The sequence below is a fragment of the Cottoperca gobio genome, chromosome 22, assembly GCF_900634415.1.
Source record: "Cottoperca gobio chromosome 22, fCotGob3.1, whole genome shotgun sequence".
Lineage (NCBI taxonomy): Eukaryota > Metazoa > Chordata > Actinopteri > Perciformes > Bovichtidae > Cottoperca > Cottoperca gobio.
In genome coordinates, this window is record NC_041376.1 from 17,336,602 (window position 1) to 17,353,622 (window position 17,021).

At 41.7% G+C, this 17,021-nt stretch overlaps 2 protein-coding genes across 8 annotated transcripts in view; one reads left to right on the plus strand and one right to left on the minus strand.

Moving 5' to 3' along the window:
• Window positions 1-9,870, minus strand: part of ralgapa1 (Ral GTPase activating protein catalytic subunit alpha 1) — an 81,885-nt gene extending 72,015 nt beyond the window's left edge. For 3 of the 5 annotated variants that reach the window (XM_029460400.1, XM_029460399.1, XM_029460398.1), the window contains exons 1-11: window positions 9,191-9,296; window positions 5,799-5,909; window positions 5,607-5,656; window positions 4,553-4,610; window positions 4,115-4,158; window positions 3,818-3,995; window positions 3,093-3,208; window positions 2,446-2,584; window positions 1,335-1,543; window positions 787-1,110; window positions 478-651 (exon numbers count right to left, since the gene is read on the minus strand). In XM_029460400.1, the coding sequence (XP_029316260.1) occupies window positions 478-651; window positions 787-1,110; window positions 1,335-1,543; window positions 2,446-2,584; window positions 3,093-3,208; window positions 3,818-3,995; window positions 4,115-4,158; window positions 4,553-4,610; window positions 5,607-5,656; window positions 5,799-5,909; window positions 9,191-9,296 (1,509 nt within the window). Of the gene's footprint in view, window positions 1-477; window positions 652-786; window positions 1,111-1,334; window positions 1,544-2,445; window positions 2,585-3,092; window positions 3,209-3,817; window positions 3,996-4,114; window positions 4,159-4,552; window positions 4,611-5,606; window positions 5,657-5,798; window positions 5,910-9,190 lie in introns of all 5 variants that reach the window. The other 2 variants (XM_029460397.1, XM_029460396.1) reach the window with 2 other exon arrangements.
• On the plus strand, window positions 9,832-15,520 carry brms1la (BRMS1 like transcriptional repressor a). Of its 3 annotated transcripts, none has more exons than XM_029460404.1 (9): window positions 9,832-10,119; window positions 10,871-11,029; window positions 11,331-11,421; window positions 11,519-11,646; window positions 11,743-11,822; window positions 12,160-12,256; window positions 12,413-12,502; window positions 12,662-12,726; window positions 12,842-15,520. In XM_029460404.1, exons 2-9 carry the CDS (start codon window positions 10,891-10,893, stop codon window positions 12,938-12,940), a joined length of 789 nt encoding a protein of 262 aa, XP_029316264.1. In that variant the 5' UTR covers window positions 9,832-10,119; window positions 10,871-10,890; the 3' UTR covers window positions 12,941-15,520. The 3 variants fall into 3 exon arrangements, with proteins under 3 accessions (XP_029316264.1, XP_029316263.1, XP_029316262.1); XM_029460403.1 differs by having other exon boundaries at window positions 9,832-10,101; window positions 10,810-11,029; XM_029460402.1 differs by having other exon boundaries at window positions 9,835-10,101.
• The last annotated feature ends 1,501 nt before the right edge of the window (window positions 15,521-17,021 follow it).

Genomic DNA, 17,021 nt, shown 5'->3' on the forward strand with positions numbered 1-17,021 from the left:
ATGGTATAAGTGAACACTGTCTTCAAATAAGCCAGTTTGAAGTGCAACATAAGTGCAACATACAGAAACAATAGAATACAAATTCAACTATTAGCTATAAATAAGCCAAACCAATATAAGTGCAATATTCAAACAACAGTTATTTTGTTTTCTTCATTCGCCGAGGTGCAGTCCAAACAGGTGGGTTTCCAGTCTGCGACAGAAGATGTGAAGACTCACACTCACTCACGCATATTTTAGTCTAAAGAGCGACATTAAATCTAAAATAGCTGCTAAAATTAACATTGAGTATAGTCCATAATACAGTTTCTGTCCTACTAAAATCACCCTTTATATTCTTTCAGACTAACCCCTCACAATCCCTTTGTTAGTGGGCAGGTCAGACATATTTAAAGATCTGTTCTCATTAGTCTGACCTACTACCTACATACTTTAAACATCTCAGGATTATATTACTGACTTCAGCTAATTCCTCACCTCATCCTCCTGTTCTCCGAGCTGAGAGCCTGAATCCAAGCTGCTGGTTGTGGGATAGGGGCCCTTCTCCGGCTCCTTCATAAACACTGGCCTGTCCTCCATGGCGATCCACTCCTGGTAAACACGGACCACTTTACGCATCGCTGCAGCTTCACACATGGGAAGGAGAAATGCCTATAGATGGAGAAAGAAAGATATCTATAAAAGATCAAGTGCTCCAACTCCACTCCAACTGCAGACAGGACTTTACATCAAAGGTTTGACAAATTGAAACGTCCCCACTCCCTGAAAGGGATATTTCTCCTTCACCTGTCTAAAGATCTCCGTGATGAAGTTAACGTTGGTTCTGGAGCTGGTCAGTACTCTCCTCACCACCTCCATGTCCGTTAGCTGCTCTTCATCCATGGAGCAGAGTGATGAGGAGCTGGGCTCCCTCTCTGTCAGCGTGGATGTGTTGGAGTGGCTTTGTTCCGGCTCGCTCCCGACCCCTGGACCCCCAGACAGCCCCATGCTGCCCCCGCCTGATCCAGATGAGCACCCGCTACCTTCAAGGTGGCTGTCCAACCGAATCCCACCTCCACCGCTGTCGTCCGAGCTGCCTGCCGAGCGAGCTGCCAGTCCGGCGGCTGCTCTCTGGAGGGGAACATATTGGTAAGAGAAAAATAAATAAATCTGAAAATAATGTCCCAGGAAAACATTTTGTCATCCATTTCTGTTACACACAAAGCTGGTGTTACGGAACATTTTTATTGCATTTAATATAATTTACAGAAAATGTATCTGTAAATATTTGGAACATCGATTAATCTTCATCATTGTTTTAGACAAAATGCTAAATATGTACAGTATGTATTCACCTGTATGTTCTTGGGGACGTTCTCTCCCTCTGTTCCTGGGATGTGTGTGTGTGTGTTGGGCCGCGGCTCGAGCCAGAAGGAAACCAGCCAGCGGATGAAGATGACTCGGGCCTGAAGGAAGCTCTCCTTGGTGCAGTACACTGTTTCACCGCCGTCTTGCTCCCTGCGCATCACGCTGTAGTAGGGCTTAGGACGCATTGGTGGAACATCTGCAGGGAAACAAGAAAAATCTGTATCTAGGATTCCAAATACACAACATCACTGTTCAATGTGTTCCGATGGGCTACTGGATAAACAGTACCCAGTAGCTATTTAAAAGGATAGTTTGGATGTCTTGGAGTTGAGTTGTATAAAGTAATTATCTCAGTAAAGGTTGGTCTGTCTCCAGTTTGGAGAAAAAAGACAGGAGTACCAGCACAGAAGTTAAGCAATGTGCTGCTGTGGCCGGGGGGGGGGGGGGGGGGTCAGCAGCACAACATATTTTAACCACTTAAAATAAATGATCATAGATTTAAGTATACGCTATATTTGAGAATATTTTCCCTGCTACACCTTGTCATGAGACAGCTATACAGTCTATGTTTTCAAAGGGAAAGCTGTTATCTATACTCATGCCAAAGCTACCAGACTCCATTGACAAAAACAGTAATTTTACCTTGCGGAACACGTGGGTTGCGGGTCTACCGCTGCCTCAACCGGTTAGTTTGTTTGTGTTATTGTGTGACTTTGGTGATTCCGAACTAACGAAAGTCACACAATATTCCAAACTAACTAACCGATCGAGGCAGCGGTAGACCCGCAACCCATGTGTTCCACAAGGTAAAATTACTGTTTCGTTTTTTTTTCTTCATGGTGTCTGGTGGCTTTGAAGAGAGCACAGAGAAGTGGTTTCAGTTCCCTATCGGAAAAGGCTGTCTGACGGCAAGGTTTAGTGGTGTAAATATTCTAAATATAATGTACACTTTACACTGTGCTGGTACTCCTGTCTGTTTCTCTGACCCGGGTGCCGACCATCATCTACTGCAGGTTATACACTGACTATAGAGAAGTCCCTCATACAACACCACTTCTAAAAATGAAAACTATCCCTTTAAGATCTGATGTAACTGACCCAGTATCGGGTTGTAGAGGCTGGTTTCCATGGCGAAGTTGGGAAAGATGTGAGGAAGGTAAAACTTCCTGAAGTGACCAAAGAGGAAGCTGAAGCCACGTTCATGGTTGTCTTTACAGCGCCACTCGAGAGACTTGGCCTGGTGGACGGAAACACACACACACACACACACACACACACACACACACACACACACACACACACACACACACACACACACACACACACACACACACACACACACACACACACACACACACACACACACACACACACACACGCTTGTGTTATAAAGAGAGCATGACGCACGCAACATAGGGTCAAGCGGAGAAGCGCACCATTGTTTTAGGGGAGAATGTTATCAGTCCATGTATGTGTGTGTGACAGCAGCAGCAGGAAGAGGAAATACAAGAACAAAGTCTGCATGTGTCAACATGGGAGGACATTTGTGTTTGAAGGGGTTAGAGATACCAGTAAAGTATTAGATGAATACTTCCCTCTACCATCAAGTTTTATATAAATGTCATTTAATAACAGACCCAATACCTGCTTTTTCCCACGTTTGTTTACGCATTAGTGGCATTAGTGAGGCATCACAACATTTGCACACAAGTGTAATTGGTGTTAGTAAGGAATGATGATAATACCTGGTTTACCATGTATTTGAGTAGCGCTTCTAAAAAATAAGCAGTGAGGTCTTCCTGGTTCTTGTCACCTGACTGGGGAGGAACCAATGGACTGATCTCTTCTGGGGTAACCTGAGCTGTGGGGGGGGGGGGGGGAGCAGAGTCATTTCATGTTCATATTACAGTGAATACTGCCAAACAATGATTGTCTCATTTCTGCATACTTTGTTGAAAAACCTGTATGGGGTTCAAAAATGAAGCCAAAACATCTTTATCGCCCCCTGGTGGCTGGCTGCTGTGTACGTCATAAACCCCGCCCCCTCGTTGTTAGCAGATGGGACATGGGGCAAAAGAATTATAATCAAAGTACACGTCAAATATTTTAAGATGGTTTCTGTCATTTTAGCTAGGTCTTATCACGCTGATGCATGTTCAAGTGTTTTTCTGATAAGTTTGCTTTTGATTAGTTATTTGATGTTTTAAAAAGGGGGTGTTAAGCCTCCTAGAACTGTATGCACGAGGGAGGAGATGCAATTTGCTAACATCAGTTAAGTTCAGCAGCTAGGTGGCTTTCAGGCAAACAAGCTGTGGTCATGCTCACGATTGGGTCAGTCCCCCCCGTTCAATACTACAGACTCCTTTTTCTACAGTGGAAGGAAGTGGAGAAGCGTCGGCCATCTTTACACACAGTTTATGGTCTAACCCCACCGTGTGAATGTGTGTGTGACTTTGTTTCTTCTACTAACTCTCTGTTAAACTCAGCGCCGGGTTGATCAGAGTGTCCAGGGTGCGTGGGGTCCCGTGGCAGAGTGGAGCCGGGAAGCCAGGAATCAAACAGGCAAACATGCAGAGCTGCTCGCGCTCCGCATTACTCTGTAACGCCTGCATCCACAGCAAGAACAGGCGCACGCCTTCACGACGGATCTACGAAGAAGAGTTTTTATTAAGTTTTTATTAAGAAGAGGCTGTACACGTCCTCTTCGGAGGATCTAGGGGTTATGACAGACAGGTAACACAGAGTCAAAAACGGATTAGAGCGGTACCTTCAGAGAATTCCCAGTGTGCAACAGCTTTTTGAGGATCAGCCCTGAGAGAGAAACACATGTCAGCATAGTCAATTCAAACTACAGTGAATATCACAGAAGGTTAGCTAGCTCCAATAACATACTTTTGGACTGGTAAAACAAAATGTGTTGCCAAACTGCAGTAAAGACATTTTACGGAAAATGTAAACACATACAGACTAAACCGTTCGATAACCTACCACAGCACTAATGTAGCATACGTGCAGCATGAGAGGACAACAGTAGCTGCACTGCACAACAGTAGCTGCAGCTGCAGCTGCACCCCCCCCCCCCCCCCCCCCCAATCGAGCACCCCCCCAAAGCAGTAAACCTAGGGGAAACACTGTACTGTATATGAGATCAACTGTTGTCAACATGTTTGAGGAAAGGGCTTCAGTGTGGTTTTGTGCGAGTTACCGATGCTGTGGAACTGCCATCTGCTCTGGATTCGCTCTGGCAGGAGCTGGAGCACTTTCTGGAGCAAAATAAAGAGTCAGATATTGAGGAACATTTAACCCATCAGACTTGTTAAGTGGTTCACCGGATCCAGATAAATAATAATGCACCAAAAACTGCTATAGGAACAACATTTAAGTCAGTCAGACATAAGTGATAAACTCAGTTTATCTTCCATCCTTGTTCTAACACCTCTCAGGGGAAACTTATATGAAGCACATTCTTTGGCCCAAGTACTCAGTGGACTTGTGCTTTGCAGCCTTGTTCTGAATGTAACGTGTGTGTGGGGCCAGCTGGAGGTCACACATACTGACTCTACTATCTTATCCAGTGTTGCTAAATGCCAGTGGTCTTAGTCTGAGGTCAGTGTCAGCTGGTGTTGTGGTACTGACCAGAACCACCTTATGAGGTCATGTTGCATCAAGCTTTTAGAAAGAGTTTTCACTGGAATTTCATTTTAAACACAATATGTAATTGTTCTATGTTAGGGGTCTCTCAATCAAAACAATAACAAACGAGAGAGTTTGGTGATGTTGTGAAGTAGCGTGGGATCATGAGAGTTGTTGTCTTCACTGTCAGTCAGCCTCACGCTGTTAGGGATTCCTACAGTGTTCATCGTTCAGGAAAGGGGATACGTTGCCATTACAGGAGACCAAAGCAAACGGACTGTTACCGTGGCCACAAAAGTTCACAGTGACCTTGATCTTTGACCACCAAAATCTAATCGGTTCATCCTCGAGTCCAAGTAAATATTTATGCTAAGTTTGAAAGATTCACGTTCCTGAGTTCACAGACAGACAGACAGACAGACAGACAGACAGACAGACAGACAGACAGACCAAAAACACACAGTCTCTGACCTCTGGCGCAAAGGCATGATTACAGATTTCTCTAGGTATAAAAATTGTTGGAAATATTTGGGATAATGTAAGTAGACAACTTAACAACATATAGAACTTAGGTCTACTTTTTTTTTTTGAGGTGTAACTGGAAATTTGCAATGATATTTTATTACCTCAAAGATGAATAGAATTGAGTCCAGCTCCTCCCTCTGAGATTTGTGACCTGAAACACACGGACTGGCTTGAGAAAACAGCACAATGATTATGGCTAAGTAAATAGCAATGATACATTGCTTTATTTCTACCAAGAGAAAGATGATAGAAGTGCTCAGATAAATGTTTTGGTGACGGTAAGTAAAACTTACCCTTTTGCTTGAGGCTGACCTCAATGGTGACAAAGTTCTCAAAGAAGACATAGTATATATGAGAGTAGTTCACATCAAAGAACTGTTTCAGCTCTGACTGCTCTGCATTTTCTGGAAAAAGAGAGAGGAACACACACACACACACACACACACACACACACACACACACACACACACACACACACACACACACACACACACACACACACACGCACACACACACACGGTTAACTCAAAACTGTCTGCAAACATGTCGAATCCTCCGGAAATGTAGACTTTAGTGCTGAAAGTGTTCCATGACCATCCTAAATGTATTCCTCACATCATACGACCCCCATTATACCTAGAGAATATCAAATGTGCTTCTCAATTTCAACCCCACAAGTCTCTACGTTTACTCTCACTGCTGTATACAGAAAAAGGAAATAAAATATAGCAATAAAAGCATCAGAGGTAAGGAAGACAAATATCCAAGTAATGGGATTTTGAAATGAACAATTAAACCAGTTATTGGCTGTTCTCTATACATCTACAGTGTATATGTTTTAGAGTTAGACCCTGCATTTCTGACTTTTCATCACAGGAAATACTTTGAACGATGTAACCTCACCATCACCGCAGTATCCAAGTTCTCTCAATACACTTGCGTCAAGTCAAACTGCAGTAAAACAGAGTCACACAGCCCAGTCCGGCACCAGCTACAGTCTCAGATATACTGCTCTAAAGGAAGGGAAGTTTACTTTATGTGTTCTGGACTGAATCTCTGCATCAACAACACCACGGGCTGTCATTAGGCAGGAGACACTAACTCAGACTTAGAGATAGAGTCAAAAGTGAAAAAGCACAAGCACGTAGGACATCAGGCTATGCACTGACACGCTCGAGCACAGGTACACACACGGAGAAGAGCCTCTAGTCTCTGTGTCTGTTCATATTAAGTCTGAGAGCTGAACTCTGCCACGCACACGCACACACACACACACACACACACACTAAGGTCTGTGTTATGTGCCATAGCGGTTGTCCTTGTAAGCTCTTAGTGGCCTAGCTGAGTGGGTTTCTATCTTTTCCTCTGCAGACATTTGTAACACAACATCTCTCACTACCTGGTTGCACACGCCAGGTTGTAATGTGATGCACGGAAGCTTTTTTTTTTTTTTAAACCCATAGCAAATTATTTAGTCACCCTTCACATGCGTTGACATTGCAATATTGGGTAGTAGCACTAAATGCTACTTCAGTGCAAGATGTCCACAGAATCATTTACCTACTGCTCTACGCAGGAAATGAAATTAGCACCTGCCTAATACAGGGTAAATGTTGGCAGGCAGGTAAAGATGTCCGGTCCCCTGCCACCATGTCAGATAGGTTTCCTTATATAAATCAATATCATTTTTAAAAGGCATTTCCTGAATTAAAAATAGTCCAGGATTAGGGTTACATGGTATATTCCATGTGTGTACGGTCTGGTACCACTGATTCAGCGTTCTACATAGATTTCAGAAGTGACACACAAAAAATGGAGTGGCCGGTACAAATGTTCAGTGGACTGCCACAGCAGTAGGTGAGGAGGTTTCCATAAGGATCTGGTTTCCAGACAACAACTATACCCTGAATAAGAAAATGCCCGTAAATTGCCCCTTTATTTTCCAATTAACTTCCTTGATGTTTGCGATGGCAAACATTAAAATGAAACAAGTTCCTTGAGGAGTCGTCATGATAGGAACAGAAAGAGTTTGACTTGGAAGGAAATGACCTTGTAATGTGATATGGAAGTGGCATCTACTGTCATTGTGGAATGGGCAGAATAGCTTGTAAACAATACTATCTCTTCTAGACTATGGCTAGATTATTAACCTGAATATAAATGTAGTCATGGTTTCCTAAACATAACTGTGGGGCCAGCTATTTGTTCCGGCACACAGGGCTAGTAATCAGTTACTTAATAACCTGATTGCAAAGTAATGAAATAACTTCTTGTTGAATCATTCTTTCAGATTAGGTATGAACTATTCAAATACAAAACTTAAAAAAGACAAAAAAAAGATCCAACACTCTTTGTGCTCACTCTGTTTCCTACAATGGCAAAGGTAAATATCAGGGAAAGGTCTTGTTGTAGGGTAAAGAAAGCTGGTCAGTCTGTTTTCATGAGAATGACGGCTACATGAACATCATCAGCAACATGGACGACTCACATCGCTCTCTAAGTGGCATTGCTTCAGTTATTCTTAGTGGTGCTACAACTTTTAGTGGCCATGTGTTTTCTTCGAGTTGTGGTCTGGCACCATGACCGTTAAACTCTGTTGTTTGCAATTGTTCAGCTGTCTGAGGTTGTTTTCCTTCTCAAAACAATGTGAGTGTAAGTGTGTTTGTGTGCCTATTGTTGTCAAGGTCTTGTATTCCCCATAGAGCACAGCGAGGGGCACACCCCTTTCTCTCCCTCTCTCTCCATCTCTCCATCTCTCACACACACACAGACACACAGACAGACACACACACACACACACACACACACACACACACACACACACACACACACACACACACACACACACACACACCTCAGTAGCTCTTACAATAGAAACAGGAAGTTGAGTTACTGTACTGGGCATAGAGAGGAAATAGTAGAGAATGTTTCCCTCTCCAGTCAGTGCTTGTGCGTGTTGTGGGTGTGTACATGTGTGAGAACAAGTGTGTGCCTGTGAAAGATAAAACACACACACATACAAATCACATAAGCACTCACAAACACATCACTAAGTCATACCCATTACCCTACCATCCTCCCTATTCTTCAACACATTCAAAACACTGCGGTTGGTATTGTGTTGTAACACATCTTAACAAACACACAAACATCACACACGGTAATAAAACATTACATCCGATTCTCCTCTATGCAGAGACCATAACTCAAACTGTATTCAAAAACCTGCCAATGCAAAGGAACTGTCACTTACAGGCAGTGTGAAGCACGCCTTTACCCCTCTTCTACTTGGGTAGATTCTGTTGACAGCTTTCCTCATGTACTTTTCAACATCTTTCACTTTTAGCTTTACACAAAGCTCATTAATATCCATCATAGTCATTCCAAGGGAGAAATAAAACAAGCAATGACGATAATAAAGATAAACCAATGTGGAAAAAGATGATCAAATGTTTTGCAATGGACTAAAGGTGAGGTGCTGAATTGATGAATATATACTAAAATAAATCTGAAATGGTCTATTGCTAAAAAGTTTGTTATAAAAAGGTTGCGTCTCTGTTTACATGCAAGGCAACTTTGAAATTCGTGATTTTCGAGATGAGTTTGGTGCGGCATTCCCTATATATCCACAGACTGGCACGTATAAGCTAACCTGTTAGCTGCCTAATAATTATTTTTAACTTACCTATGACTATTCTGAGATGTTTCAGCCTTGTCAACACGTCCTTCTTTGGGTCCAACACTTTCTGTGTTGATTTTTTAACGTCCCCATGAGGCTTTTTGGAGAACATTCCTGGGGCAGGAGACACAAGACTGCGATGGTAGAGAGCAAGGAAGAGCTAGCTGTGTAGCCACTTAAACAGCCTCAGCTAGCGTTAATCTTCAAACTATAACGAAAACCCGTTGCTCCTGGATCATTTATTACCGCTGCGAATTAGCAGCCCTCCGCAACAGCGCGGAGTAAATCAACGGGAAAATGCTGCCGAGACATTCTGTTTAAACTAATACAAATATGTAAACCGTTGCGGGGGCAAAGCATCCATCCATCGCACCTCCCTTCCACAACAGTCCGCAGCCTGAAGGCTAAACTAGCTGGTTAGCTAACTCCGCTGTTCACTTAGAAAACATCATGGCGGAGGAGGGAGGAGGGAAAACAAAATAATGGATACCAGAAAAATTCAACGTAAACATAGTTCAACAATAAGCAAATTGTGAATTTCCAGTTAAAACTATATTATGAACTAACGAATGTTACAAAACAGCAATAATCTTCTGACACAAACATAGTTTCCAACTTAACTGGCGATAAAGTTTTAACGGGTTTCGACTAGTTCTGCTCGAACTCCACCTCAAGCTAGAAGCTACAGTGCTGATGGGTAACGTAGTTTACAGCTGGTTGTTCGACCTTTAGTGGTGTCAACATCAGCGGTACAGAAAACTACAGCTCCCTTCACAAATAAGAGCGCCCTACGAAGATTTGTTTTTAGCTTAGCTTAGACACGCGAGTAAAATTGTAACCGAGCGGGGGCAAATAAGTTCAAGCTTATTTTGCTTGTCTTTAAACATTCTCGCAAACGTCTTGTACCTCCACATCTTGTGAGTTATGATTCAGTTGTAAGCGTCCTTGTTAATATATCTGTGTACAAGTATTGCTAATCGTGCTCGCTGCCTAACTAGCTAACATGCTAAAGTAATGCTAACTGATGTGTTGTCTTTTGTTATTGTTTATTTGTCTTGTATAGTTTGATTATCTAAAGGCAAGTCGCTAGATTTACTGTCAATTCTAATTGCTTTGCGTGGTTAACATTTCATTCCTAATCTCAAACAATATAATAAAGCCATCTACCAATAGGGGTTAATAGGAATAACATTACTCATTGACGTAAGAGTATTTTCCGCAACATATAAACAATACTTTTCCAAATTGATCCATCTTGAAAATACAAAATGAAGAAATAAATGTGTAAAAAATGGACTAGTCGGAATAGAATTTCGGTGGCTACCCCACATCACTACCTGCATTTGGTAAACAACAAGGGGGATAATACACAGCCAAATGAAGAGAAACAACTGAAATGTAGAACGAATCTAATGTTGAGTGATGACCAGATGCTTGAAGGATGGGGTTTGACTTTTGTTCGTTGATACTGAAATCCTACAACCCTAAAATGATTTTGTTATAATGCTATAATCATATCCGGGGAAAGAAACTAAATAATGTGTTCAGCAAGTCATTCCTAATTATTTGTAATTACTGTCTTAAACTAAACAAATGTAATTAATTAATATGTTTTAATCATACAGCTGTTATCTGTAAAACTGCCAAAAGAGCCTGACATGGTCTCTCTCCATCTTACACAACCAGTTTGGAGTTGACTTGCTGCCATGCCGGTGCACCGTGACAGGGAGAAGAAGGAGAGCACAGCAGAGGAGATGGAGGTGGAGGAGCAGGAGCAAGAGGCGTCCAGCTCGGAGGAGGAGGATTCTGACACCTCCTCTGTCTCTGAGGATGGAGACAGCTCTGGTGAGAAAGTCTTGAACTGTAGAAAATAAGCAAAACATTCTTATTCAAATTATCTTAATGATTGCCATTAAAATAAATATTATTTCATTGTATGATTCTGATGAAAAGGTAAAGATGCAGGACATCCCTGCTCAATTAGTTTTCCCTCCTTGAGGCACTACCTATTTGCTAATCTTTTATGGCTGGCAGTGGTGGGGGGACAATTGATTCATGTAAGAAGATCATGGCTATATTGCTACTGATAGACAGTAATCCTAAACCCCTAATCTGTGCGCGTGTGTGTGTTTCTATCATGTTCCAGAAATGGATGAGGAGGACTGTGAGCGGAGGAGGGTGGAGTGTCTGGATGAAATGTCCAACCTGGAGAAGCAGTTCACAGATCTCAAAGACCAGTGAGACTGAAATAGATTTGTCAAGCTTCTCTTTTGACTTTGACATTTAAAAACAGAAATGTAAAAAAAAAGAAAACACCTTTTTGTTTGTATGCAGGCTGTATCATGAGCGTCTCAGTCAGGTAAACAGCAAGCTCACAGAGGTGGAGGCTGGCCGGGCAGCCGAGTATCTGGAGCCTCTGGCTGTGCTGCTGGAGAACATGCAGGTCCGCACCAAGGTGGCAGGTAAACTTCAACACACACAGACACACTCATGAAGTCTTACACACTCTGGTTTCCTTACTTACTCTCTTACTGTGTATTTCCCTCTGCCTTCGTCAGGCATCTACAGGGAGCTGTGTCTGGAGTCTGTAAGGAACAAATACGAGTGTGAAATCCAGGCAGCATGCCAGCACTGGGAGGTCAGAGACACACACACACACACACACACACACACACACACACACACACACACACACACACTTTAATTACCTTCTGTCTTACAAAAAAGTATTGTTGAGGTGATTGCTCCTGAATAAGGTCCTTGGCTCTACGAGTCATTAAGAATTCAGAATTTGATTTAAATTCAAGCGAGAGTTATTTGATCCATGTAATTGGTGGAGGTGTGTATGTACATACTTGGATGGATGCTTGTGTTATTCGAGGGTAAATGTTGATATAAAATGTCAACGTTATGAATGAAGATTCAAACTATTCGGTCGTTTTTCTAATACTATGTCTATGCTTTTGTGTGTGCAGAGTGAGAAGCTGCTGTTGTTGGACACAGTACAGAGTGAACTGGAGGAAAAAATTCGAAGACTGGAGGAAGACAGACACAGCATAGATATTACATCAGGTGACGCAGTCTTTACATTATGCAATGTCATGCATGTGCAACTTCATACATTTAGAATTATATTAATAAGAATGCACTACACACAGCCAGCATTGTATAGTATATTCAATGCATGCTCAAAACATTTAAATCTGTCTTGTTCTCTGCGTCTCTCAGAGTTGTGGAATGACGAGTTATCAGGAAGGAAGAAGAGGAGAGATGCTTTAAGTCCAGATAAGAAGAAGAGACGACCTTCTGTGGTGTCTGATATCCTTCTACTGCTAACACCTCTGTCACTGTTCACATTGATGCTACTTAGTATTTATACTGCTTCTATAAATCCCAAATGCTGGTATCTAGATGTGTCCTTATATTCAGAATGTAATTGATCCTGCTCCCTGTGGCACCGCCCTTAACTCCGCTCACGCCCATATATTGTTTACATGCTACCTGACCTGGACATCCTGGAGGACTGGACAGCCATCAGAAAGGTTTGCAAACATGTCTGTTGACATTCAGAGCTGTGTCTAGCTCCCGTGGATGATGGCATTGGTGTGTGTGTGTGTGTGCTGGTATCTTTTAACAACCGTGTGTGTTATCTTCTAGGCCGTGGCTACACTGGGACCCCACAGAGGAAAGGCCGAATCTGACAGCCCAGTGTTCCCATTTAGGCAAGACAGAAACAGGCCCATTCTCAACTGCTGAGGAACACACACACACACACCTACACAAAACACACACATACAGTCACATATTACAAAGCGCACTCTAACACAAGAGGACTGCGAAAACATACAAAATACTTACACAATACATGCAAACATTAAAAGGAAAGTTCAGACACAGGCAGTAGTACCAACAGGAAGCTAAGTAATGTACTGATATGGACGGAAGCAACAAAACGTATTTTAGACACTTAAAAAAAGTTTACGTGTATGCTATATATAGAATATTTTCACTGCTCTGCCTTGCTGTCAGACAGCTGTCTATGTTCTCTTCAAAGCCACCAGGCTCCATTGACAAAAACAGTCATTTTACCTTGCGGAACATGAAAGTTGCTGGTCCACCGCCAGGTTAGTTCGGATTTCCCAAAGTCACACAATAACACAAACTAACTAACTGAATGAGGCAGCCTTAGACCAGCAACTCCCGTGATTTGCGAGATAAAATGAGATAAAAAAAAATTCATTGGAGTCTGGTGGCTTCGAATATGTAGCATAGACATTTCTCTGAATCTTCCCACAATCCACTACACCCCTCAGCTGACCGTGATGCACACACAATAAGGACTTGGGTTTGAATCCCTTTTTTAAGGACAACAGGAATAGAAGTATTATTTCCACTGACTTGTTAGTTACCAGTACTTTAGTTCACAATCGGGCTTTAAATGAAAGAGACTGAAGCCACTGAAACTCTTTCCACTATTCATTACATTTCATTTCCTTTGAAGTTATCTTAGAAATGGCCCAGATTTGTGATGTTTTCAAGGTGTGTTCACAAAGCGTACATGAGTGGGAATGTGACGGACATCAAGCTTTGTGTTTGGCTTTATTTGCGGTAGTGCCAGTTTTCCTTCCAGCTGAACTTTTAAGTTTTTGTACAACCTAGCAAACGCTTGGTAAACAAGGTCATGTAAGGGCTTGTTTTTTTGGGGTTTTACAACTAGCAAGCTCCGTTATCCGACATGAACACCATTTACCTAACGCACCACAAGTCACATGGTGAGTTTTCCCAGTTGTTTGCACCACTGTATTCACCAGAAGAGCCATTGCGAACATTAACATTCAAACTTTTATTTGGGGATACTGAAGCTTTTAGAATATATTCTAAACCGGGGAGATACAATCCTTACACACTCAGTGACGAGAGCAAGGAGAAGGTTTCGTTTCACAGGCTCCACATTGTGTGTAATTGTAAGAGTTTTTTATTTTTAACCTAAAGGGTTATTGACGAAGCTTCAAATGCATTATGGGGAAATGTTTCTATACGAACCTGGTTGATTGTGCCATGAAATAGTTTACTTTTTTTTTCCAAACCTGTTTTTATGTGTATCAGTCTTAATGTCTTGTATAAGACTGATGATTATGTTTTGTTGTGGTGTTTTGAATTGTTAAGTGGTGATCATATGAAACTTTGTACAGTTTTGCATCCAGCACCCCACAGTGCCTACTTTTGAAGTTCATTTCATTGTCGAGTTCTTTTGTTTATGTTTGTGCGTCTTGCATTTTTAAGAGTTACAGTTTGGTTGCAGTGATTGAGAACAATGAGTGATAGCCGTAATTAAAATGCGAGATTAGGCAAAAGATATTTCAAAATCGTGTGTGCATACGAGACCGAGGCAGACTTAGTAATTACATTCAGAAAGGAATAATGCTTAGAATTTCCATAAACATCTTAATATAATCTACATTCAAGGAGGGACTACATTTCTACTGGACTTTGACATTTTAGGCTTGGACTTTGTGTCGATTATATGACTTTGGTTAGTTCGGATTCACCAAAGTTCCACAGTAACGCAAACTAACCATCGAGGCAGCGGAAGACGAGGAGCTCCCGTGTCCTGTGAGGTGAAACGACTGTTTTCGTCAGCAGAGTCTGGTGGCTTTGAAGAGAGCAGAGATAACGGCTTCAGTACCTCGTCATTAAAGGCAACATAAAGCAGCGCATATATTCTAAATGGAGCTTACACTTAAACTGATATTACCACCAATCACTGCATATGCAAACCTGTGTCAAAAAATGCAATGAGTCATGGTGACAATATTAACAGAATACATTTCTAACTGAGACAATGTAATACAACATGAAAAGTTAAAATACCAAGGTATCCCTATAAAGTTGTTATTCTATGCATCTACCTCCTACGATCTACCTTTGTCTGTCGCCCACTCTTTAAAGTTAAATCCATGTGTGCATCCTTTTTGACCATCCTGACGAGTGGATTCAGTGTTTTAGGATTTATATGGCTGCAGATGTGTTTAGTATTTACATTTTTTAAAGCCTACTGTGATGATGACTAATTGTCCACACAGGAAAGGAACTAAATCATGTCCTTCCAGTCGCACTCTGCCATTGAGACTTCATAAGATACAACCCACTGTTTATAAAGGAGGATGAATCAAACTGCCATTTATTAATATTGATTTCATAAACAGGTTTTTGAAGATTGAGGTGGTGGGGATGTTAAATATTCAAATCCGTATTTTTTTACTTTTAAGTTAAATTCTGTGTCAGTTACATTTGTGTTGATGTGGATTTTACAATTAAAAGTTGTTTTATAAGTACCGTGTAGTGTCTCAGTTCACTATGTTTAGAGGTTTAAATTACAGTAAAAGTGATAATCTCACTAATGAGAATGAAATATTTAGCATCTTTCCATTACAGAGTGCTTTACAGGGCCTAAAGACGGCATGAATAGGAAGTAGTGGCTGATGCAAGAGCTAGTGAGGAGGCTGAAGCTGCCTAGAGCTGAGCAGACTTAACACCAGAGTATATATTCTCTTAATAAAACAACTATTGATCACCACTGTTCTCCATCTACAGCAGGGGTGTGGAACCTTTTTCCTATCAAGGGCCATTTCAATTTTTACAACATCCTTCGAGGGCAGTACTAATTATTTAACTCATAACCTCTGCAATAGCCCATTCATTTCACCTTTCTTTTATGCTGTGCAAAAAAGCAACTTTTTTTTATCCATGTATCTTTCCGTTTTATCAGAAAACAATCCTTTATTAGTCCCACAATGTATCTTGTCACAGCAGAAGAACATATGAAGTAAAAAGGCAGTACAATATAATATAATAATATATTATAAGTACCAAGAGGTTGATAGAAAATAAAGGGAGTATTGCACATGGCAGTGATAACTGCACAGCAGTGGTGGAATAGTCTGTTCTTGGTGTGGTGGTCTACCTCTCTATCTCTCCATGTTTGTATGTTCCGCTCTGCAGAGAGCTGCTTGTTGGGCCAAACTCCGCCGAAGAGCGTTAACTTTATCCAAACGCACTCGTCCTTTCAGCTCGTGCAGTTTGGAATGTTTCGTGCTGTAATGACACTCGAGAGCCTTTTTCATCACTGCAAACTAGGCACACTGGCCTTTCACTTACACAAATAAATCATCTTTCGTCCATTTCTCCTGGAAGGTGCGACATTCCACATCCAGCTTTCTCTGTTTTACACTCGCCATGCTGCGTTCACTGATGTCAATGACCGTCTCGTTTAATGTTGAAGTTTGACATGGCCCGGAGGGCGGAGGTTCCCCACCCCTGATTTAACGCATCACACTTGCCACACAGTGAACCTGGCTCCTCTGTATCATCAGTGGAAAGTAAAAGCACCACAGGGTACAGGAGGATCAGGAAAGACATTTAATAAATAAAACAACAAAAACGCCACTTTAGCAGCAACAAAATGCATGATGTATACATTGGAGCTAATTAGGCAGTATTTGCATGATGTTAATGGAAGCCTGCACTGATTCACATTTACTGTCTGCTGACATTCCTATTCATTATTTTGTATCTTTAAAAAAACGACACCAACTATGTTGACATGGTTTATTCTTGGTTTAACTTTGTAAGTTTGCTCTGGGTCATGATGGTGTTAAGTGTGGTGATCCTGGCTGTGTGTGTTCATCACCATAGATCATCACACACATCCAAATTACGATCTCTACAATTTACTGTATATAATCTCTCCCACTCGCTCACACGCATGCACGTTCATAAACATGTCACGGAAAAAGAACGTTGACGTTCTACGAGGTGATGTAAAAGCTGCAGGTCT

Coding starts and splice junctions, on each gene's coding strand:
- brms1la (XM_029460404.1), top strand. CDS start 10,891: ATGCCGGTGCACCGTGACAGGGAGAAGAAGGAGAGCACAGCAGAGGAG. Junction 11,422..11,518: donor TTCACAGATCTCAAAGACCA/GTGAGACTGAAA, acceptor GTTTGTATGCAG/GCTGTATCATGAGCGTCTCA. Junction 12,503..12,661: donor ACGACCTTCTGTGGTGTCTG/ATATCCTTCTAC, acceptor AACTCCGCTCAC/GCCCATATATTGTTTACATG.